Here is a 17482-nt window from a genome sequence, read left to right as displayed (position 1 = left end):
GAGCGATGCGCGCTCCCGCGAGAGGGGATGCAATTTTGGGCAGGCATGCGTTTCTGGGCATAACACACAAACAAATGTTGTGATTTAGTGGGGAAACTGATGAGAACGTGACGTCTTTGTGGCCGTCTCTCTCAGTGTGGCGAGTGTGACTTGACCTGTGTGTGTGTGTGTGTGTGTGTTGGTCTGCGCTGCAGCGCTATGTGTGTGGTCCTGTTTTTTTTTTTTTTTGGTTTTTTTTTTTTTTTTTTTTTTTTTTTTGCAGCCTCTGACTCACTCATACATGCTTTGGAGGACTTTTAAGGAGGCTCAAACACACACATTCTCTCGTTTAAGGAGTATGCAGCTAAGTCAGCCATGTTTTAACCGGAAGAGAAGAAACAAAGCAACTTAAAGTCCTGCAAATATGCACGCATGCTCTTTCGGTAACAATCGATGAAAAATAGTTTGAGCATTAAAGTCTTCTGTAGCCACCTTAAGCGCGAGAATGACAGATCAGTTGATTTTCAGCCTACCAAATGAAAATGTTAGTAATTCTGAGCTATGGACTTGGTCAGATCAAATAGACATTTATCATATTATTTGAGCGCGGTGCCAATGATCTCAAGCATAAGAAAACTTTACATGCTCAAATATTCAGATGTTTTTTTTTTTTTTTTTTTTTTTTTTTCAAACATGAAACTCAGTAGAAATCTGCAAGAAGAAAAAGTTACATCCTGAAAGTCTGATGTAAAAAAAAGAAAAGAAAAAAAGAGAAAGTTTCCCAAAACTGAGAATATTTGAAGATGGGTGTCAAACAACATATGCTTATCTTGAAAAATATTGCAAGTATACACTCATAAAACAAACTGTTAGTGTGATTTTATTTGAGCACATGTCTTCATTATTTTATCAAAGAAATGGTTTCATTTTGTTAAACTAATAAGCAATTCAATAAATAAAGTAACAAAATTCTTAATAGTGTTTACGTAGCTAAGTTGGCTACGTTGCATTTTAAACTCATCTTACAATTTTCTTTTTTGTTTGCAGGAGGTTCTTAGCATTCGGACTGCAATTAACTTGCCACGCAATATTTGCATTTACATGTACAAAATATACTTCATCATTCACCTGATGTGTTTTTGCTGTTTTTGAAGAAAACTCCAATGCAGTGCAACCAATGTTTTACATTTTGAACAATAGGTGATCAGATGCAACCAAGATTTCCTTCAGCAACTCTTTAATTTAGGCCGGCAGCTTCTAATCAGATATCAACTTTAATCTCCTTTTAGCAAATAAGCAATGAAAACGGTTTGCTGTTTTCGACGACTGTGGCACCAGGACTGGACAGGCCATGGACGGTTTGCCACATCTGTATCTAAAACCACCTGGTTCGAGGCCCACCTGGGTTTCTTATGGGACCGTATACGTGCAAAGCCTAAAAGGTGATGTGCGTTTGTAATCGAGCGAAGCTACAAAAATCCTCCTTTCACAAGAGCAAACCTGTCAAGTCTGTGTTGCGTTGACGTCGGGGTCCTTCAGATGAGAAGCTCGGAGCAAGGCCCCTGCCATAAGGCACATTCTTCCACAAGCAAGAGGGGGGGATGGGAGTGGAGGTTTTGTTGCTCTGGCTCTCCCCCCACCATGTGCATACCAGTGACAAAAAAAAAAAAAAAGAAAAAACCACAGCCAGACTCTGAGCTGCAACCAACAGGAGTACAAACACACTACTGGACTTCTGCCAGATACTCTACACGGAGGAAAAAGTGATTCTCGGGATGTGGACGCAGTTATAAGGATCATTTCTCATTTTTAGTTTTCCGCTGAAGGAGAAGAAGAAGAAGGGGGTGGTGCATGTGAGCAAGAGATCCTGTTACAGAGGTCCAGACTTTTTTCAAGTTTTTTTTTTTTTTTTTTTTTCCTGAAAGTGGGGGTAGGGCGAAGCAACATTCACTGTTATGCTTTTCTTCCTAAACACATCCAGCAAATACTTCATATAATTTGGAACTCATCAGTCAATATTTTGGTTTCCTTTCCTTTCTTTTTTTTTTTTTTTTGTTTTTGTTTAGGAATACTTTTTGGGACTACTGGAGCTGAATAATGAGGGAATTCAGGACGATTCTGTGGGACACGGACGAAAAGCGCAGAAGCAAAAAGTTTGAGAGGACTGCGAGAAAACTTTAGAGGAAAAAAGAACCCAACCCCGCTGCAGCTTTTCTGGAGTATGGAAACTTATAAATCAGACGTAGAAACCAGCTTTCACCAGAGAAGCGTGTAGTTTGGTAGCAGAAGCCTCAAGGATTTTGAAATCCGTTGGATTTTTTTTTTTTTCCGTCTTCTCTCCCAAGATGTCTTCCCAGGGTCGGAGCCCCATTGTTGGGATGCTTTGCGTCTGGGCTGCCTGGCTGTCGGGCTGCAGGGCAGTGTTGGCCCCGAACGGGACTATGTTTGAGGACAAATGCAAGAAAACCTCCACTTGTGAGGTGCTTAAATACAACACATGTTTGGGTTCACCTTTACCCTACACCCATACATCTCTGATCCTGGCGGAGGACTCCAGCAGCCAAGAGGAGGCTTTTGAGAAGCTGACCATGTGGTCTGGTAAGTTAAACCAGAAAAGTAACATTTAGAGGAGACACAGTCAGCATTAATTTTACTTTTTGAACTTTTCATATATATTTTTTTTCTTACAATCAATTGGGTTTTCAGTAGTGTGTGATTGTAAAGTTGAAGAAAAATGGTCAAAAATGTATTTATTTTTTATTATTATTATTTTTTTTTTTACATATAAAAATCTAAAAAGTGTGGTGTGCATTTCTAGTCGCTATTACTATTAACAATTTATGGGAGTGTCTTTTGTTGTATGTTATTTTCTCGTCCTTTGTAAACTCAAGTTCAGTCAGATCAATAAGCTCTGAGCAGAAGACGTTCACACAGCATGGTGCTGCCACCACCATGTTTCATGGTGTGAATGTTGTGTGTACAGGGGGATGTGCAGTACTACAAATCCACATCACTTCGTCCGACAAAAATACTTGTCATTTCAACCTTACTTATTTATTTATGTATTTATATCTTTGCTCCATTTTTGACATGGCTCATCATGGCTAATTTTAAACTGCACTCCTTATTTTTCATTTACTAGGTGACATTTGATTGCAACTTGTTGAGTGGATTATTTGGATTAGAGTAAAGGCATCCTTACATGATTCATCTGAAATAAATCAAGTTCTGACTCACTGATTGGTGCATCTCAGGCAGTTACTGGTAGCAAAAAAAAAAAAAAAAAGTTGCAAAATGTATATTGTCGTACGTCGTGTAGCTGTTTAGTGTACATGTCCACATTTTTACTGATGTTTTCATGTCTTAGGATTGCGAAACGCCCCACGTTGCTGGTCAGTCATCCAGCCGCTGCTCTGTGCCGTCTACATGCCGAAATGCGAGAATGGCCGAGTGGAGCTGCCCAGCAAGAGCCTGTGTGTGGCCACACGTCGCCCGTGCAGCATTGTGGATCGGGAGAGAGGATGGCCCAATTTCCTCAAATGTGACAAATTCCCCGTGGGCTGTTCGGTATGCCTCGTTTTGCGTGTGTGTGTTTTGATCTCCAGGGAGATACTTTCTCCATTCGGTTGCTTCAAAATCTGACATTAGGCCGTAAAGTTGAAAAAACATGTTAACTGGGATAAATGTGGTCACAACCTTACCAGCTGTCCTGAACGTTTTAGAAAATAACAGTCATATTATCTTTCAATGCCTCTTCCTTTCCTTCAATGAAATCTTGGAAGATCATTTTCTTGCAAGATGTACCTCACTTATATACATTTTCTGTCCAGAATGAAGTGCAGAAGCTGAAGTTCAACACGTCAGGACAATGCGAAGCCCCTCTGGTGAAGACAGACATTCAGTCGAGTTGGTACAAGGATGTAGAAGGTTGTGGCATCCAGTGCGACAACCCCCTGTTCACCGAAGAGGAGCACAATGACATGCACGCCTACATTGCTTACTTTGGCACAATCACACTCCTCTGCACCTTTTTCACTCTGGTGAGACGTACAAACACTCTCCGTCAAGAGAGAAATTAATATCTCCCCTCTTCCCCTCCCCGTACTTGGATCTTTTTCTCTTCCCTGACCACCGACTCCCCTTCTGTCTTGATTCAGGCCACGTTTCTTGCTGACTGGAAAAACTCGAACCGCTACCCGGCCGTCATTCTCTTCTACATCAATGCCTGCTTCTTTGTGGGCAGCATCGGCTGGCTCGCCCAGTTCCTGGATGGCGCACGCAAAGAGATTGTGTGCAAGAGCGACAACACCATGCGGCTCGGGGAGCCCTCGTAAGTGTGAGGGCTTCGGCCCCCACCGCGTTGGGTGACAACGGCCAAAACGAAAGAGATAGATACAAACTGATGTCCTCCCCACAGATCCTCAGAAACGCTCTCGTGCGTCACCATCTTCATCATCGTCTATTACTCCTTGATGTCAGGCGTGATTTGGTTCGTCATGCTGACCTACGCCTGGCACACCTCCTTCAAGGCTCTGGGCACAACTCACCAGCCGCTGTCTGGACGGACCTCCTACTTCCACATGGTGACCTGGTCCATTCCCTTTGTCCTCACCGTGGCCATCCTTGCTATAGCTGAGGTGTGTAGAAAACCCTCGCGAGGTTGTAGCTTTTGAGAATTATGGAATAAAAAAAATGAATGTTTCGTACGTGTGTTTGTGCTCCAAAGGTGGATGGAGACTCTGTGAGTGGGATCTGCTTCGTCGGCTACAAGAACTACCACTACCGAGCGGGGTTTGTACTGGCACCCATTGGTGTGGTGCTTGTTGTTGGTGGCTACTTTCTCATTCGGGGTAGGTTTGTGCTTTAAAATTCATCTGTTACGCTTTCATGCATGCAGTGATGATGAAATAAATGAAGGTATTTAACCTGAAGGTCTTGAGTCATCTCTGGTCTTATATAGACCCTTGATCTTTCTAGATTCTTCTGTAGAAAGATTAAGCAGCAAATCTACTTTGTAACTGGAAGTCACTAAAGTAAATGGGACAAGTTCTTATTGAGTCGCAACCCACTGGTGATCCATAAAAGGGCTCAACTCGTAACACTTCCCTCTAAAAATACTCTTCTTCTAGGTGTCATGACCTTATTTTCCATCAAGAGTAACCACCCAGGACTGCTGAGTGAGAAAGCGGCCAGCAAAATCAACGAGACAATGCTGAGACTAGGTAAGATCTGTCCCGTTCTTTTTCCTAACATTTGAGGGCTAAACATCTGAGCTGAAACACGAGTCTGTCTCTGGAAACAGATGCTTTGTCTGAAGCGGCAGGCGACATGGCACAAAGAATGTAAACACCCTTAATACCTCCATGTGATACGAAGACCCAGGAGAACGCCTTGTTTACACAGACAAATGTTCTTAATGGGTTGCATTTTCTGAGCTAGGTCATATGTTTTTTGTTTTTTTCTGAATAAGGAAGAAAAATCCAACAATCTGTCTGATATTACGTGATTTGTCGTTCTCTTTCTCACCGTTAGGTATATTTGGATTCCTTGCGTTTGGCTTTGTTTTCATCACATTTGGATGTCACTTCTATGACTTCTTCAACCAGGCTGAATGGGAGAGAAGCTTCAGAGAATATGTGCTGTAAGTTCTTCAGACAGATTTCTCACTAGGTTTTTTTTTTTTTTTTAGCTATTTTTGTCAGATGACAATTTTTAGAGAAGCAACTAAGAAGCACATTGTAACTTTGGAGGATCTGCAGAGATCCACAGCTCAGATGCAACTCCGAATCAGGCACTTGGCAAAGCTGACCTTCATAAAAGAAAGATGAGAGGAAAGCCAAATTTTGATACCGTTTGACGTTTCTGGTCGTATGAATCCAAACGGAAACTTCCTGGCTGACATTAAAAACAAGAAAGGCCATGTGTGGACAAACAGCTACTTCTTGAACACATCATCTCAGCCGTGAAGTATGGTGGTGGCAGCATCATGCTGGGGGAGGAGGGACGGTGCAAATCTTTAGCAAAGACGAAAAAAATTGCACGTTATGAAAAGAAGCTAAACACGAAGAAGGTTGGCGGATTCTTCTTTAATGATTGGTAGCCAAACCATTTCAATCCCCGTCTGTGAAAACGTAATAATGACCTAAATTGTTACCATTAAAAACAATGAAAAGCTGTGAAATTTGTGATTGTTTTACTCACTGTCCCATTGAAATTCAGTTATTTGTTCTTTTTGTTGCCATTTTTACTCTTTCAACTCATGGAAATGGAAATGAATGTATTTTAAATGTACCAAAAAACGATAAGTCAAGCCTGTGCTGCAACAGTTCATCTCTATATGAATTAAAGGGTCTAAATGTTGTTCATGTTTCCACCAGATGTGAAGCCAACGTGACAATCGCCTCTCAAACCAACAAGCCCATCCCAGAATGCACCATTAAAAACCGTCCCAGCCTGATGGTGGAGAAGATCAACCTGTTCTCCATGTTCGGCACAGGAATCGCCATGAGCACCTGGGTCTGGACCAAAGCCACCTTCCTCATCTGGAAACGCACTTGGTTCAAGTAAGGAAACACTAAGCAACTTCAGAGATGAAAAATCAGATTTTGGGCGCCTACCGGGCTCTTATAATTTGGTATTTTTCCAGGATCATTGGTCGAAGTGACAACGAACCTAAGAGGATAAAGAAGAGCAAGATGATTGCTAAGGCGTTTGCAATGAGAAAGGAGCTCCACAAGGACCCGGAGAAGGAGCTGTCCTTCAGCATGCATACTGTGTCACATGATGGCCCAGTGGGTTAGTATCTGAACCCTACTAATAGCGCCATCTTGTGAGCTGTAAGTGCAACTGCATGGGTTTATTTTCAAATGGCGGTTCTAACTTAAATAAATAAATGAAAATAATAATAATAAAAAAGAAATTGTCTGCGATTATCCACTTGAAACTTTTCTGTCATTTGTAGGGTATATATTTTATTTCAGAGGACTGGTGGAAACTGTAAGGCTGCTGGTTAAGCCTTAAGCCTCCAGGATCAGACTTTCAGACTTTAAGACGATTCTGATTTCAAACTGATTTCTCATTTAACAGCTGGAATCAATTTTGACCTGAACGAGCCATCCAACGATGTTTCATCAGCATGGGCCCTACATGTACCCAAGATGGTCGCCAGACGGGGAGCCATTCTGCCTCAGGACATTTCTGTCACTCCCACTGGGACTCCGGGTGAGATTTTGGCTGTTTTACATTGAACCGGTCTGTTCTGACATTTTCTGCTCCTCTGTTCACTTTTGTTCATTTACAATCTGGCAAACCAAAACATCCCTTAAACCTTTTGCATTTGTTCTTACAATAATTCGTCTGCTCTGACAGTGCCCCCTCCAGAGGAGAGGAACAGACTGTGGATGGTGGAGGCAGACATATCACCTGAGATGATAAAGAGGAAAAAGAAGAAGAAGAAAAGGAGGAAGGAGGTGCGTAAGCCTGACGAGGTGGTGGAAAACCAGACTCGCCTTCAGCGAGAGTTTAGCCGCAGCTCGGTTCCTCGCCTGCCGAAGCTTCCCTGCCACCCGAGCCTGGTGGCCAATCTGCGTGAACAGCAGAGGCAGCAGTCGCTGGAGCAAGGGGTCCTGCCGGGCTCGTTGCCGGATTACGAACCCTGCGAGGAGAGGTGTTCATACCTGGAGTGCCAGAGCGGCAGAAACGGCTACCTGATGACCCGAGTTGATTGTCCGGAAAATCTGGGCCTCAGGCCAAGCTGTCGCCCTTTGACTTCAAACTGGCAGCCCAGTGGATCGTCAATGTACCCCGGAGAGGTGGAGCATGCCGACGGGCTGTCAGAGAGAATGGCTCATGTGGCTCGGGTACCGGCGGGCCGCAGGGCAGGCTACGGACCCATCCACTCCAGGACCAATTTAATGGAGGCGGAGCTAATGGATGCTGACTCTGACTTTTAAAACTGCAGAGTGAGCAAGAAAAAAAAAGAAAAAGTAACTTTAAGAGATTCCTACTCAAGTGTACCAGATCCAACATCACTAAGATCCTAAATGTACGATTAGTTTCAAGTCTGTTATTTACATTGTGTGAGTGTGTCTGAGTGAGCGTGTTAGGAAAATGTGTGGGAATGATAGAGAAATAAACTAATGTAAATATCTTTTAAAAATATTAGTTTTTATACCATATTCTGTACATTATCATCTAATGTGTTCTTTAAAAGTAAGAAAAAAGCAACAACAACTCTGTGACAACAAAACAGATCAGGCAGCTAAGCTATTCGTGTCTTGTTAGCATGGGTTAATGTGGGGGCACCTTATCAGGAGGAACACTTCCATATAATAACTTTACATTTTTGTTCAGAGCTGTTTTAAAACAGTGTAATTTGTATTATATATATATATATATATATATATATATATATATATATATATATATATATATATATATGCTTACTCGAGCCAGAGGGAAAAAAACAACATATAATATATGCCTTCCTCTACTGAAACTAAAAATGAGCTAACTTGATGCTCTAATGTTACCAGTATTAGAAAAATAATCACTAATTCAAACAGTACAGTAAAAGTGGCACAAAGAAGAAGAATGAAGTCTGCACGAGACTGTGCCACCTCACACTTCATTGGTTTACTTGAGTTTGACAGACGATCCCTTTGTCTGCCCTGGTGTCCCTGTTCTTAATGTTTCTTGACTTTGTGGAACCACAACGTTCTTGTGCAAAACTCTTTGATATTTGCTTTGTTGCCTGGTGCAATAATGCATCTCTTTGTCTTTTGTTTGGAAGAAGAAGAAAAAAAACACTTTTATGAAACTGCGTTTGTCTGATTTTCTTTCCGCTTTTCTGTTTTGTACATTTAGAGAAAAGAAATATGTATTTGTACTGTATATACTGTTGTATATATTATGTTTAAAGTGGTTTCTGGATGTTATTGTCCTCTATGGTTTTGTGTTTCATCTGTATCACAGATGCTTGGTTTCTCAGCAGAATATTTCCTTGTTTCCCTGTCTAAATTAAGGTGCTATTTATATTCTTTGTACGACTCTGCAAGTAGCTCACAGGTTCTGCAGAGTTGATCAATAAAAAGGGATGAGTTGACTGTATTGAACTCTTTCACTGTTATTTGTGATTTAACCAAAACAAAGTGGTGAGGTGCAAGTTCATGCATGCAGTTATATTGTTTCATAGCCAAGACACACACAAAAAAACCTTCTATTTTTTATTGTATTTAGTGAAAATCATGTCAGATTTATTTAAGCTATGCTTTTAATAACTGAAATGTGGCGTAGCTCATGTTCAGGAACCATTCAAATATTAAATCAAGAGTGTTGTTTTTTTTAATGTCCTTGGAAAGTAAATACTTCTGCTTTTATAGACCGTTTCACAACATTGTTGTGTAGAAAATAATACTTTCACTTAACTGTGCAGCTATGCTTGGTTTGTTTTTATATGGAAATAAAAGTAATACCACAGAAAAATAAGCCTGGTCAGTCTTCAGTGCTCCGACCAATGTTTTGTTTTTATGTCAGCTTTTTCTCCTCTGACCGATCCGATATACAGACTTTCCCACCTGAGCTGAGGATTTCTACAGCTCCTCCTGTGGCACAGTAGGATGAAGGATGAACGCAAATGCACAATGCACTCTAGATGCTAATTTAAAAGAAACATGGACCCCACAGTTAAGCAGTACTTTCCATTAGTCTGTCACAGAAAAAAAAAACAGTATGGTTGTAACATGATAAAAATCTGTCACAATTTAAGATATAATTTAAGATACAATTAAAGATATACTCATGGATGGTAACACAGACCTTTTAGGTTCATAGGTTGTGGTTATGCCAAGAATCAAATCAGAATCAGGAGTTTGGTGCTGTTAGTAATTATGTTCATGTTGTGTTGAACCAATGCCTTTTACATACATTTGACTTTTATTTTTGTCAATATGAATCTATATGTGAGCTCACCTGTTATTACGTGTTTTATTCATGCTTTTGTGAAAGGCGTTTTATAAATTACCAATGTCTTTTTATTTATTTTTTTTAATTATTTTTACCTTTCTTTTTTGAGCATAGTGAGTTTGTGATAATTGTACACGACGTGTTCTATAAATAAAGCTGAAATCGGCTTTTGCTGCGTCTCGTGCTGGGTCCCAATTAAACCGCTTGGGGGCGCTAAACACACGCTTTCATTAAATCAGACATGCGATGAAAAGTCAAAGATTTGTCAAAAGATATTAACAAAAACAAAAAATATTTAGAGGTTAATCATGATAATAAAGCCTAATTAAGCATAAAATGAAACTGAGTAAATTTAAAATTTTGCAATGGAGGAAGAAAATAAAAAGCACAGCTTGAAGCACACCACCCTCTCTGTCAGTAATGACACGCCAGTCTGTGGGCCGGCTGACATAAGGGGGAGACCAAACACTGAGAGCTCATTTGGAGAGTGGGGGGAAACACACGAAATGTCATTTAAAACGCCTTCACTGCTGCCTGGAGAAGTCGACAGCCTTCGGAAAAGATCAGTGGCTGAATCAACAGGTGGTACAAACTGCTTCATTTTCTCCCAACTAATGCGCACCTGTATGTGCGTTTTTGTTAATCAGTCTGCTTAATGCTTTGTGGCTAACTGATTTTGTCTTAAATCCACCTGCGCAGTCAAGACATCTCAATTTTTTACGTTTTAATAGTTACATTTTTGCATGCAAGGTCCTCAGAAGTACATTTTAGGGACGTTATGATTACTTTGGAACTTTTTGTCCAATTTGATGCCGTTGTTAAGATTGTATGTTTAAAACTACTGGGAAGAAAACACGATTTGATTATCACAGCTTGGATTATTTATTGCAATGATACTGAATTATGTGTTGCTGTGTATATTTTATGTTGTTTATAAAATCAATTTTGAATTACTGACTAACTTGCTTCCAAAAGTCATTTATCGTTTTAGACTTTTTTTTTTTTATGTAGAAAACTTTCTCTCTTGTGCATACAGATCACGTATTGTATTACCAGCATGTCTATGTTTTGAATTTCAAATCAAAGCATAGCCCTCTCATTTGTGTGCTGTAATGCATTAAAAATGTGATCAGTCTTGGAAGAGGGCAAATGGAGAAGAACGCTGCATGACTCTCATGAGGTTTTTGTTAGTCTCACACATTTCCACAGGAGGGCATTAGCTGTGCATGTCAGTCACAATCCACATCCAGACTGTGAATGAGACTTTTTTTTTTTTTTCTATTTTCTCCTCAGATAACTGTTGCGATCCTGAGCATCATCAGCGGTTCACCCGGCTGCAGATCCAGCCTGAGAGGCTGTTTGTTGGGCCCCATCATCCAGATGTGGGCGCACTGGCGACACCCTCCCCCGACGGCTCTGTTCATCACTTCTGCCAGTTCACGCCAAAGTGCCTGCTTGCTGTCTCCAGAGGTGAATGAGTTTATTCTCAGTAACCTCTCTTATCGTCCCGATTCCTCCACTTGTCATGTCTGAATTGGATAAAAGAATAGCTAAAAAAACAACAACAACAACAAAACAATTCACATTTACAACAGGAGCACATGGGAACTCTCCCCCAAGGCATGGAGAGGAAGGATGGCATGATGGCACCTCGAGGACGACCATCAGAGTCGACAATGAGGTGGAAGCACACAGAGAGGCTAACAACTACAAGGTAGGGGACAATTACTGCGTCGAATCAAAAATATTTTTAGTGAATAAAGTGACAAAAGAAGATGTAGGGGGTTGAAGAGATCTGTAGTAAAGAACAATGTTCGAAAGCCTGCTTTCGGCTCGTCACAAGTAATGTGGAGGATATGGCAGATATCTGCAACACATTTTGCTGATCAAATAATGCAAACCCCCCCCAAAAAAGAACGATTTGGCCAAAAAAAATTTGTGGCAAAATTTGAACACCAAGTACAATCTGACTGAGCTTGAGATGTTTTGGCTACGAAGAATGGGAGAAAAACCAGTGGATGAAAATTTTTCCAAGGTGGTATAAAAGTCTACGTTAACGTAACATTCTGCATTTCGTTTCGTTTTCCAGTTTGGATTTAGAAAATGGAAGGGCAACGTGACCGAGAAACCAATCGAAGACCGATCTGACATCGACAAGGAACTGCACACCGACCTCAGCATCGTTAAGAACACTGAAGGTCTTTTCTATCTATCTGTTCAACAGGAGAGAGCACAATATTAGGAAAACAAGGGAAATGTGCTGTTGTTTGAGAATGCTGCTGCAAAGATATAACTCTGGGATAAATAACCAATTTACTAAAAACTGGCTTTCTGATGCATTGCAAATATTGACTCTGGATACTGAGCAATCTGTCCAGCTTTGGGGGAAAGAAAACAACAAAACCAAACACTTTATTTCCACCTTAATGTGGTTTTTACTGGAAATTGCTTTTGGCCAACTTTTGCTGTTTTGGGAATGAAATGACTTGGCTGATGTCCCTTAAAAACTCTGACTCCTTATCCCTTTTTACCTTCTGAAATTTTGCTCCATATTGTAAATGTTGCAAAATATTTCATAGAGGGCAGAAATACCTGGCATTTGAATAATTGCCTAGCAGCACATATAGTCTTGTCTAGTTAGTTCTTCGCCAAATCCAAGTGCAGTGGCACTGAAACGATGATTACTTTGTGACATATTGTGCAGCTCTATTATTGAATTTTTATGCTTGCACGTAAGCATTTTTGCTCTTACCTGGAAGCTCTTTACTTTCTGTCCTCCAGTTCCAGTGGTCACCGTTGGGAACATAGTGTATGTGTTTTTATTTGGCTGGTGGGTCTCCTTAACCTACCTGCTCATTTGCCCTGTGATGTTTCTGACTGTCTTTGGTGTCCCTTATGGTATGTATTCAAGAACCAACTGCATCATTAAGAAACATGAGCATTTTTACTGCATGTTGTTGAGCCATTTTTTCGCTCCTTTCAGGTAAAGTCTGTTTAAAGTTGGCCTGGTATATAATTTGGCCGTTTGGAAAATCCATACAAAGGGTAAATGTATATAAATCCTTCACATTTTCTAGGCAAATGCTTTTTTCCCCCCCCAATGGACTATTTTCTATATTCAACTCTTTAAAATTCCAGGCTTGTCGTTTAGTTGACTTGTCTGCCGTGAAGCCGACAAACTGCGACATTGTTCCACAGGAGCACGACGATAAGGATCTGGTTGGGGACAAGGACTGTGCACCTCTTCTGGTGTCCTCCCCCCTCCCTGTTGAGATCCCCGCTCCGACTCGTCCGCCAAGAAAAACCACAAAGCACTGGGTGAGAGCGTCAGAATGCATTGCATGACTATCCACGATTTTCATGCCGCTAAGTCGGTTCCCCCGTTGTGTCTCCGCAGTGCCGCGTCGGCACTTTCCTTTGGTTGTTGCTGGGTTACCCAGTCCTGGCTGTGGTCCACTGCCTCGCATTTGTCCTGTCCTGGCTCCCGGTCTTCACCATCCCCATTGCAAAGATGAACAGCCGCATCCTGACCACAGTCCTCCTCATGGCACCGGAGGACATCGAGATCCATTCGCTGGATAAGGTTTCCTATGAGTTGATTTTAACAATGGCCATTCATGAAGAACATATCATATTTATGCAAAGTTGTGAGTAGGGTGCATAATGGGATTTGGTTGAGTTTTCTGCCCATGAAACCAAAACTTTTTTTAAATTATTTTCTGTCGTAGGGCTAAAGGTAGATCATTATAAATGACTCCTTGTTGCAACCGACTTCCTTTAATCTGATCGCCCTGCAATGCTTTCAACTAGTTAAGTAATTATTATATAGCCTATATATATTTTTTTACCATTTGCTCTTTTTTTGATCTTCCAGAAGGACGTGTGTCAGACAAGAGTTGTCTTGTACTGTTATCAGGCCTTCAATGTGTATTACTACAAATACACAGTCCAAGGGATCAACATCTTTGCTCTCAGTATCCTTTTTTTAGCTGGTCGTGAATGGATAGTTGGGGGGGGAAGGAGGGCTTTTATTTATTTTTTTTTTTAATTTTTTAAGACGCATCCGTCTGTTTTCCTTAATCTCTAAAGACTTGTTACCTTTGGTATTCGTGACTGTAATCGCTGGCTACGCTGACCGAGAGCATGAATACTTCAGCACAGAGACCATGTTTACGATAGCCATCACGTCCATAATTCCCCTGTCCTACTATATAGGCATGGGAATTGCAAGGTAAAATATCACCATTTTGTCTTCAACAAATGAGGGGGGCAAAAACTAAAATGCATTAGAAGTATTCGTACTCTTTGATGTTCACTGTGATTTGACAGGACAGTTCTCTGAGTGCGTTTCTCATTAACACACTCTTAGTCTGTCAGTTTACACGCACAGTTTGAGTTGTGCCTCAACCCCTCTCGTTTTTTTTTTTAGACGGATCAAATGCATTTTAAAAATGAACAATGTGGAAAAGGAGTAGTACGATAACATTTACAAAGAGCGAAGAATTCATGTTCCGGTTTCGGTGTTGTGCTCTGCTCAGCATTTCCGCACAGAGCAACTTCGCAGTGGGGGCAGTAGTCAACGCGACGTTTGGCTCCATCACGGAGATGACCTTCTACATCACGGCGCTGCTTCGGGGGCATCGCGCCGGCAGTAATTGTTACGAGGAGATCGTCAAATCTGCACTGGCTGGCACTCTGATTGGGTGCATTCTGTTCATACCCGTAAGCGTCACTGAAGGACGCGTGAGCACGCAGCCGCCTGCCTGCCTGCAAGTCTAATTGATTCTAAAACTCTTTTGCAGGGTATTTGTATGACTATTGGAGGAATCAAACACAGTGAGCAGAGATTTAACAGTCGCTCGGCCGGCGTGAGCTCAGCTTTGCTCTTCATATCCATTGGAGGTAAGGATTGTCGCGTTTGAAACGTTTTCCCAGAGTCGTCCTAGTGAGATGTGCGCTTCGCTCTGTAGGTGTGTTTGCACCCACCCTTTTCTCAAAGACCTTTGGCAACCTGGTGTGCGAAAACTGCTCCAGTACTCCCGGTAACAGCACCGTACCATTCACCTGCAAGGACTGCCACTATGACACGGTGGGTGGCTTTTTCCCAGCTTTTGGCAGAACAAGTTCAAGATTTTTACAGGAATATATATATATATATATATATTTAAACTTGGGCAACACTTTCTCTCACCCTCCCAACAGACTACAGTTGACCCACATTTAATTCTGTCCCATATTGAGTAAGTAAAATCGTTTAAATTCTGAAATGCATTTTCTGCGCATTTATTCCACCTGAGTTCGAATTAATTAGGAAATGTTCCCCCCCCCCCCTTCCCCCCAGGCCTCTGGTGTACACCATTTCCGTCCTGCTGCCTGTTTCCTATCTGATCGGGCTCATCTTCACACTCAAGACCCATGCTCACATTTATGATATCCATGTCAGCGACGGTCATGGGGGACAAGCACACGGTCAGTATGCACAGGAGGGTACCAACACCAACACTCCCACTGGTGAGGTCACAGCTGCCCATCTGGTTCCGACCAACGTGTGTATTAATGCCAGCATTGCTGCACCTGGCCGCATTCCGACAGGTGTGTGGGCTTGCATGTGGTTCTTCACATGAAATATTTAAAACCTTTTGCATGTTGCTTGCCTGAAAAACTACATGCACGTGATGATCTTAAGTGCTTGATTTCCAGCTTAAGATAGTCATGCATGGCAAAACAATATTTTTTTTTTTTTTCATAGAAACTTGTGACTATCTTTTACTGCTGCGAAAAGGGAACTTTTTAGTGTCGACTGCTGTAAAAGTTTTTGACTTAACATTTTTGTCACAGGCTTTTTTTAAAATGTTACTTTCCAAAAAGTAATAAAAGGCATCATCTACATATATAACGATTGAGGAAAAACTTTTTAAAGTATTTCATGGCACTCAAAGTTTTAGTGAGATTTATTTCGCAGTATATATTAACTAGCAACTCTTAAAATAAATAAAAGTTAGAGGAGAAACTAAAACCTGAAGTTTTAAAAACCATGTTGGTATTCTAACAAAAAGTTGTGCCAAGTCAACATTTAGACGTGGCACACAGATATTTAAATGCATGTATTTTGAGTGTGTTGGTGGTGGTTAAGATGTCTGTTGCCATCAGGTCACCCTGTTGTCCACTGGTCCAGATGGAGGGCTCTCGCAGTGCTGATTTTTGCCACGGTGCTCATGGCCAGCTGTGCGGATCTTTGCACCGTCAACATCGAGCCCATCCTGAGTCATTCCTCCGTCTCCCAGGTAGTTGAAATGCAAACCATTTGTTCAAGCGACGAGACTGGAACTTTTCCAGCCGCACTCAGATGGGTCTCGTTTCCCTGCAGTACTTCATCGGCGTCACCGTATTGGCGATGGTGCCGGAGCTTCCCGAGATCGTCAACGGGATCCAGTTTGCACTGCAAAACAATATCAGCTTGAGGTTTGAGTAGATCTTTTTTTGTTTTTGTCTTGGTAAACTTATGTCAAACTGCAGTATTTTGAGTAGTGGGAGATGTAAGAGACACATGATGTAAATTCTTTTGACAATCTCTCAGTACAGTCTAAAGATTTGTATATTTCCAACTCTTTTGCAGTCTTGAAGTAGGCAGTTGCATTGCTGTGCAGGTTTGCATGATACAGATTCCACTTCTTGTCCTGTTTAATGCTTTCTACGTGAGTATGTTTTACTTCTTTGTCCATGTAGCGCATCCTACTCTGTTATTGTCAAGGAATTCATCTTTTATTGCAGTAGCCTAACCTCGCACATAAGCGAAGCTTTTCCTCTGCCGGGCGTAATGTTTTCACACATTGTCTGTGACAAACTGCTCAACTTGACTGGCTTAATCTAATTTTTTTTTTCTTGTGTCCAGGATGTGGGATTTGTGCTTGTGTTCAGTGACATTCATCTTTGGGCCAGCATCTTCAGCGTCATCCTGGTGAACTACATCTTCATGGATGGGAAGTGTGACTACTTTCAGGGTAAGTTCCTCATGTTCCAAACTGCCGCTTCCACTTTGCAAGGCTCAACACTAATTGTTATAGAAAAACTAAAAAAAGCAAGTCATTAATCGTCCTCTTTGTGTTTGCAGGTACAGCCCTAGTGGCGGTATATTTCATCGTTTTGGCCGTTTACTTCTTCGCTCCTTCTCCGCGCTCATGTTAATCTGTTTGCAAAGAAAAGAATGCATCTGTTCAGCTTTATGCCAAAAGATCACCGGTTTTTCATTTTCGTTGGATTTGGCTTCAGATGCACAAAAAACTGGGAAACGATCCGAGTGTTTGAATCGTCTTCTCTGACCTACGATTGATGCTGTGCCCTTTGTTTTCTGAAACATTCTCCTAGTGCTTTTGTTTGATATTTGTGAATCTTGACTACTGATGTAAACTTTTGGAATGTGATTAAATGAAATGTAATAAATTTCTCGGATAAAATGTTAGACATTTCTATTTTCGCACTGATTGACGCATTTAGTGAAACTTTCAATTGATAAATTATGTGGCTTTGACAAATTCTACGA

The 17482-nt window shown here is 41.3% G+C and overlaps 2 protein-coding genes across 4 annotated transcripts; both read left to right on the top strand.

Annotated features, from left to right (window-relative positions):
* Positions 1–1645: 1645 nt before the first annotated feature.
* On the top strand, positions 1646–8213 carry smo (smoothened, frizzled class receptor). Of its 2 annotated transcripts, XM_015056282.1 has the most exons (13): positions 1646–1909; positions 2046–2577; positions 3347–3546; positions 3810–4019; positions 4137–4309; positions 4397–4616; positions 4706–4829; positions 5109–5201; positions 5512–5620; positions 6357–6542; positions 6626–6774; positions 7066–7200; positions 7348–8213. In XM_015056282.1, exons 2-13 carry the CDS (start codon positions 2325–2327, stop codon positions 7929–7931), a joined length of 2436 nt encoding a protein of 811 aa, XP_014911768.1. In that variant the 5' UTR covers positions 1646–1909; positions 2046–2324; the 3' UTR covers positions 7932–8213. The 2 variants fall into 2 exon arrangements, with proteins under 2 accessions (XP_014911768.1, XP_014911767.1); XM_015056281.1 differs by having other exon boundaries at positions 1646–2577.
* A 2121-nt stretch (positions 8214–10334) lies between these two features.
* Positions 10335–17401, top strand: cax1 (cation/H+ exchanger protein 1). 2 transcript variants are annotated; one of them, XM_015056278.1, is made up of 20 exons: positions 10335–10524; positions 11236–11412; positions 11538–11656; positions 12032–12140; positions 12724–12840; positions 12926–12987; positions 13141–13260; positions 13340–13525; positions 13817–13916; positions 14032–14173; positions 14481–14664; positions 14745–14844; positions 14913–15031; positions 15145–15182; positions 15284–15411; positions 16093–16226; positions 16310–16404; positions 16559–16637; positions 16835–16943; positions 17054–17401. In XM_015056278.1, the coding sequence occupies exons 1-20, from the start codon at positions 10449–10451 to the stop codon at positions 17125–17127; spliced, it is 2268 nt and encodes a 755-aa protein (XP_014911764.1). In that variant the 5' UTR covers positions 10335–10448; the 3' UTR covers positions 17128–17401. The 2 variants fall into 2 exon arrangements, with proteins under 2 accessions (XP_014911764.1, XP_014911763.1); XM_015056277.1 differs by having other exon boundaries at positions 10336–10524; positions 13081–13260.
* The last annotated feature ends 81 nt before the right edge of the window (positions 17402–17482 follow it).

Source organism: Poecilia latipinna, unplaced genomic scaffold (genome assembly GCF_001443285.1).
Source record: "Poecilia latipinna isolate Pla-1442-1.1 unplaced genomic scaffold, P_latipinna-1.0 Scaffold1371, whole genome shotgun sequence".
Classification (NCBI taxonomy): Eukaryota; Metazoa; Chordata; class Actinopteri; order Cyprinodontiformes; family Poeciliidae; genus Poecilia; species Poecilia latipinna.
This window is presented reverse-complemented; position numbering and strand designations above follow the sequence as displayed.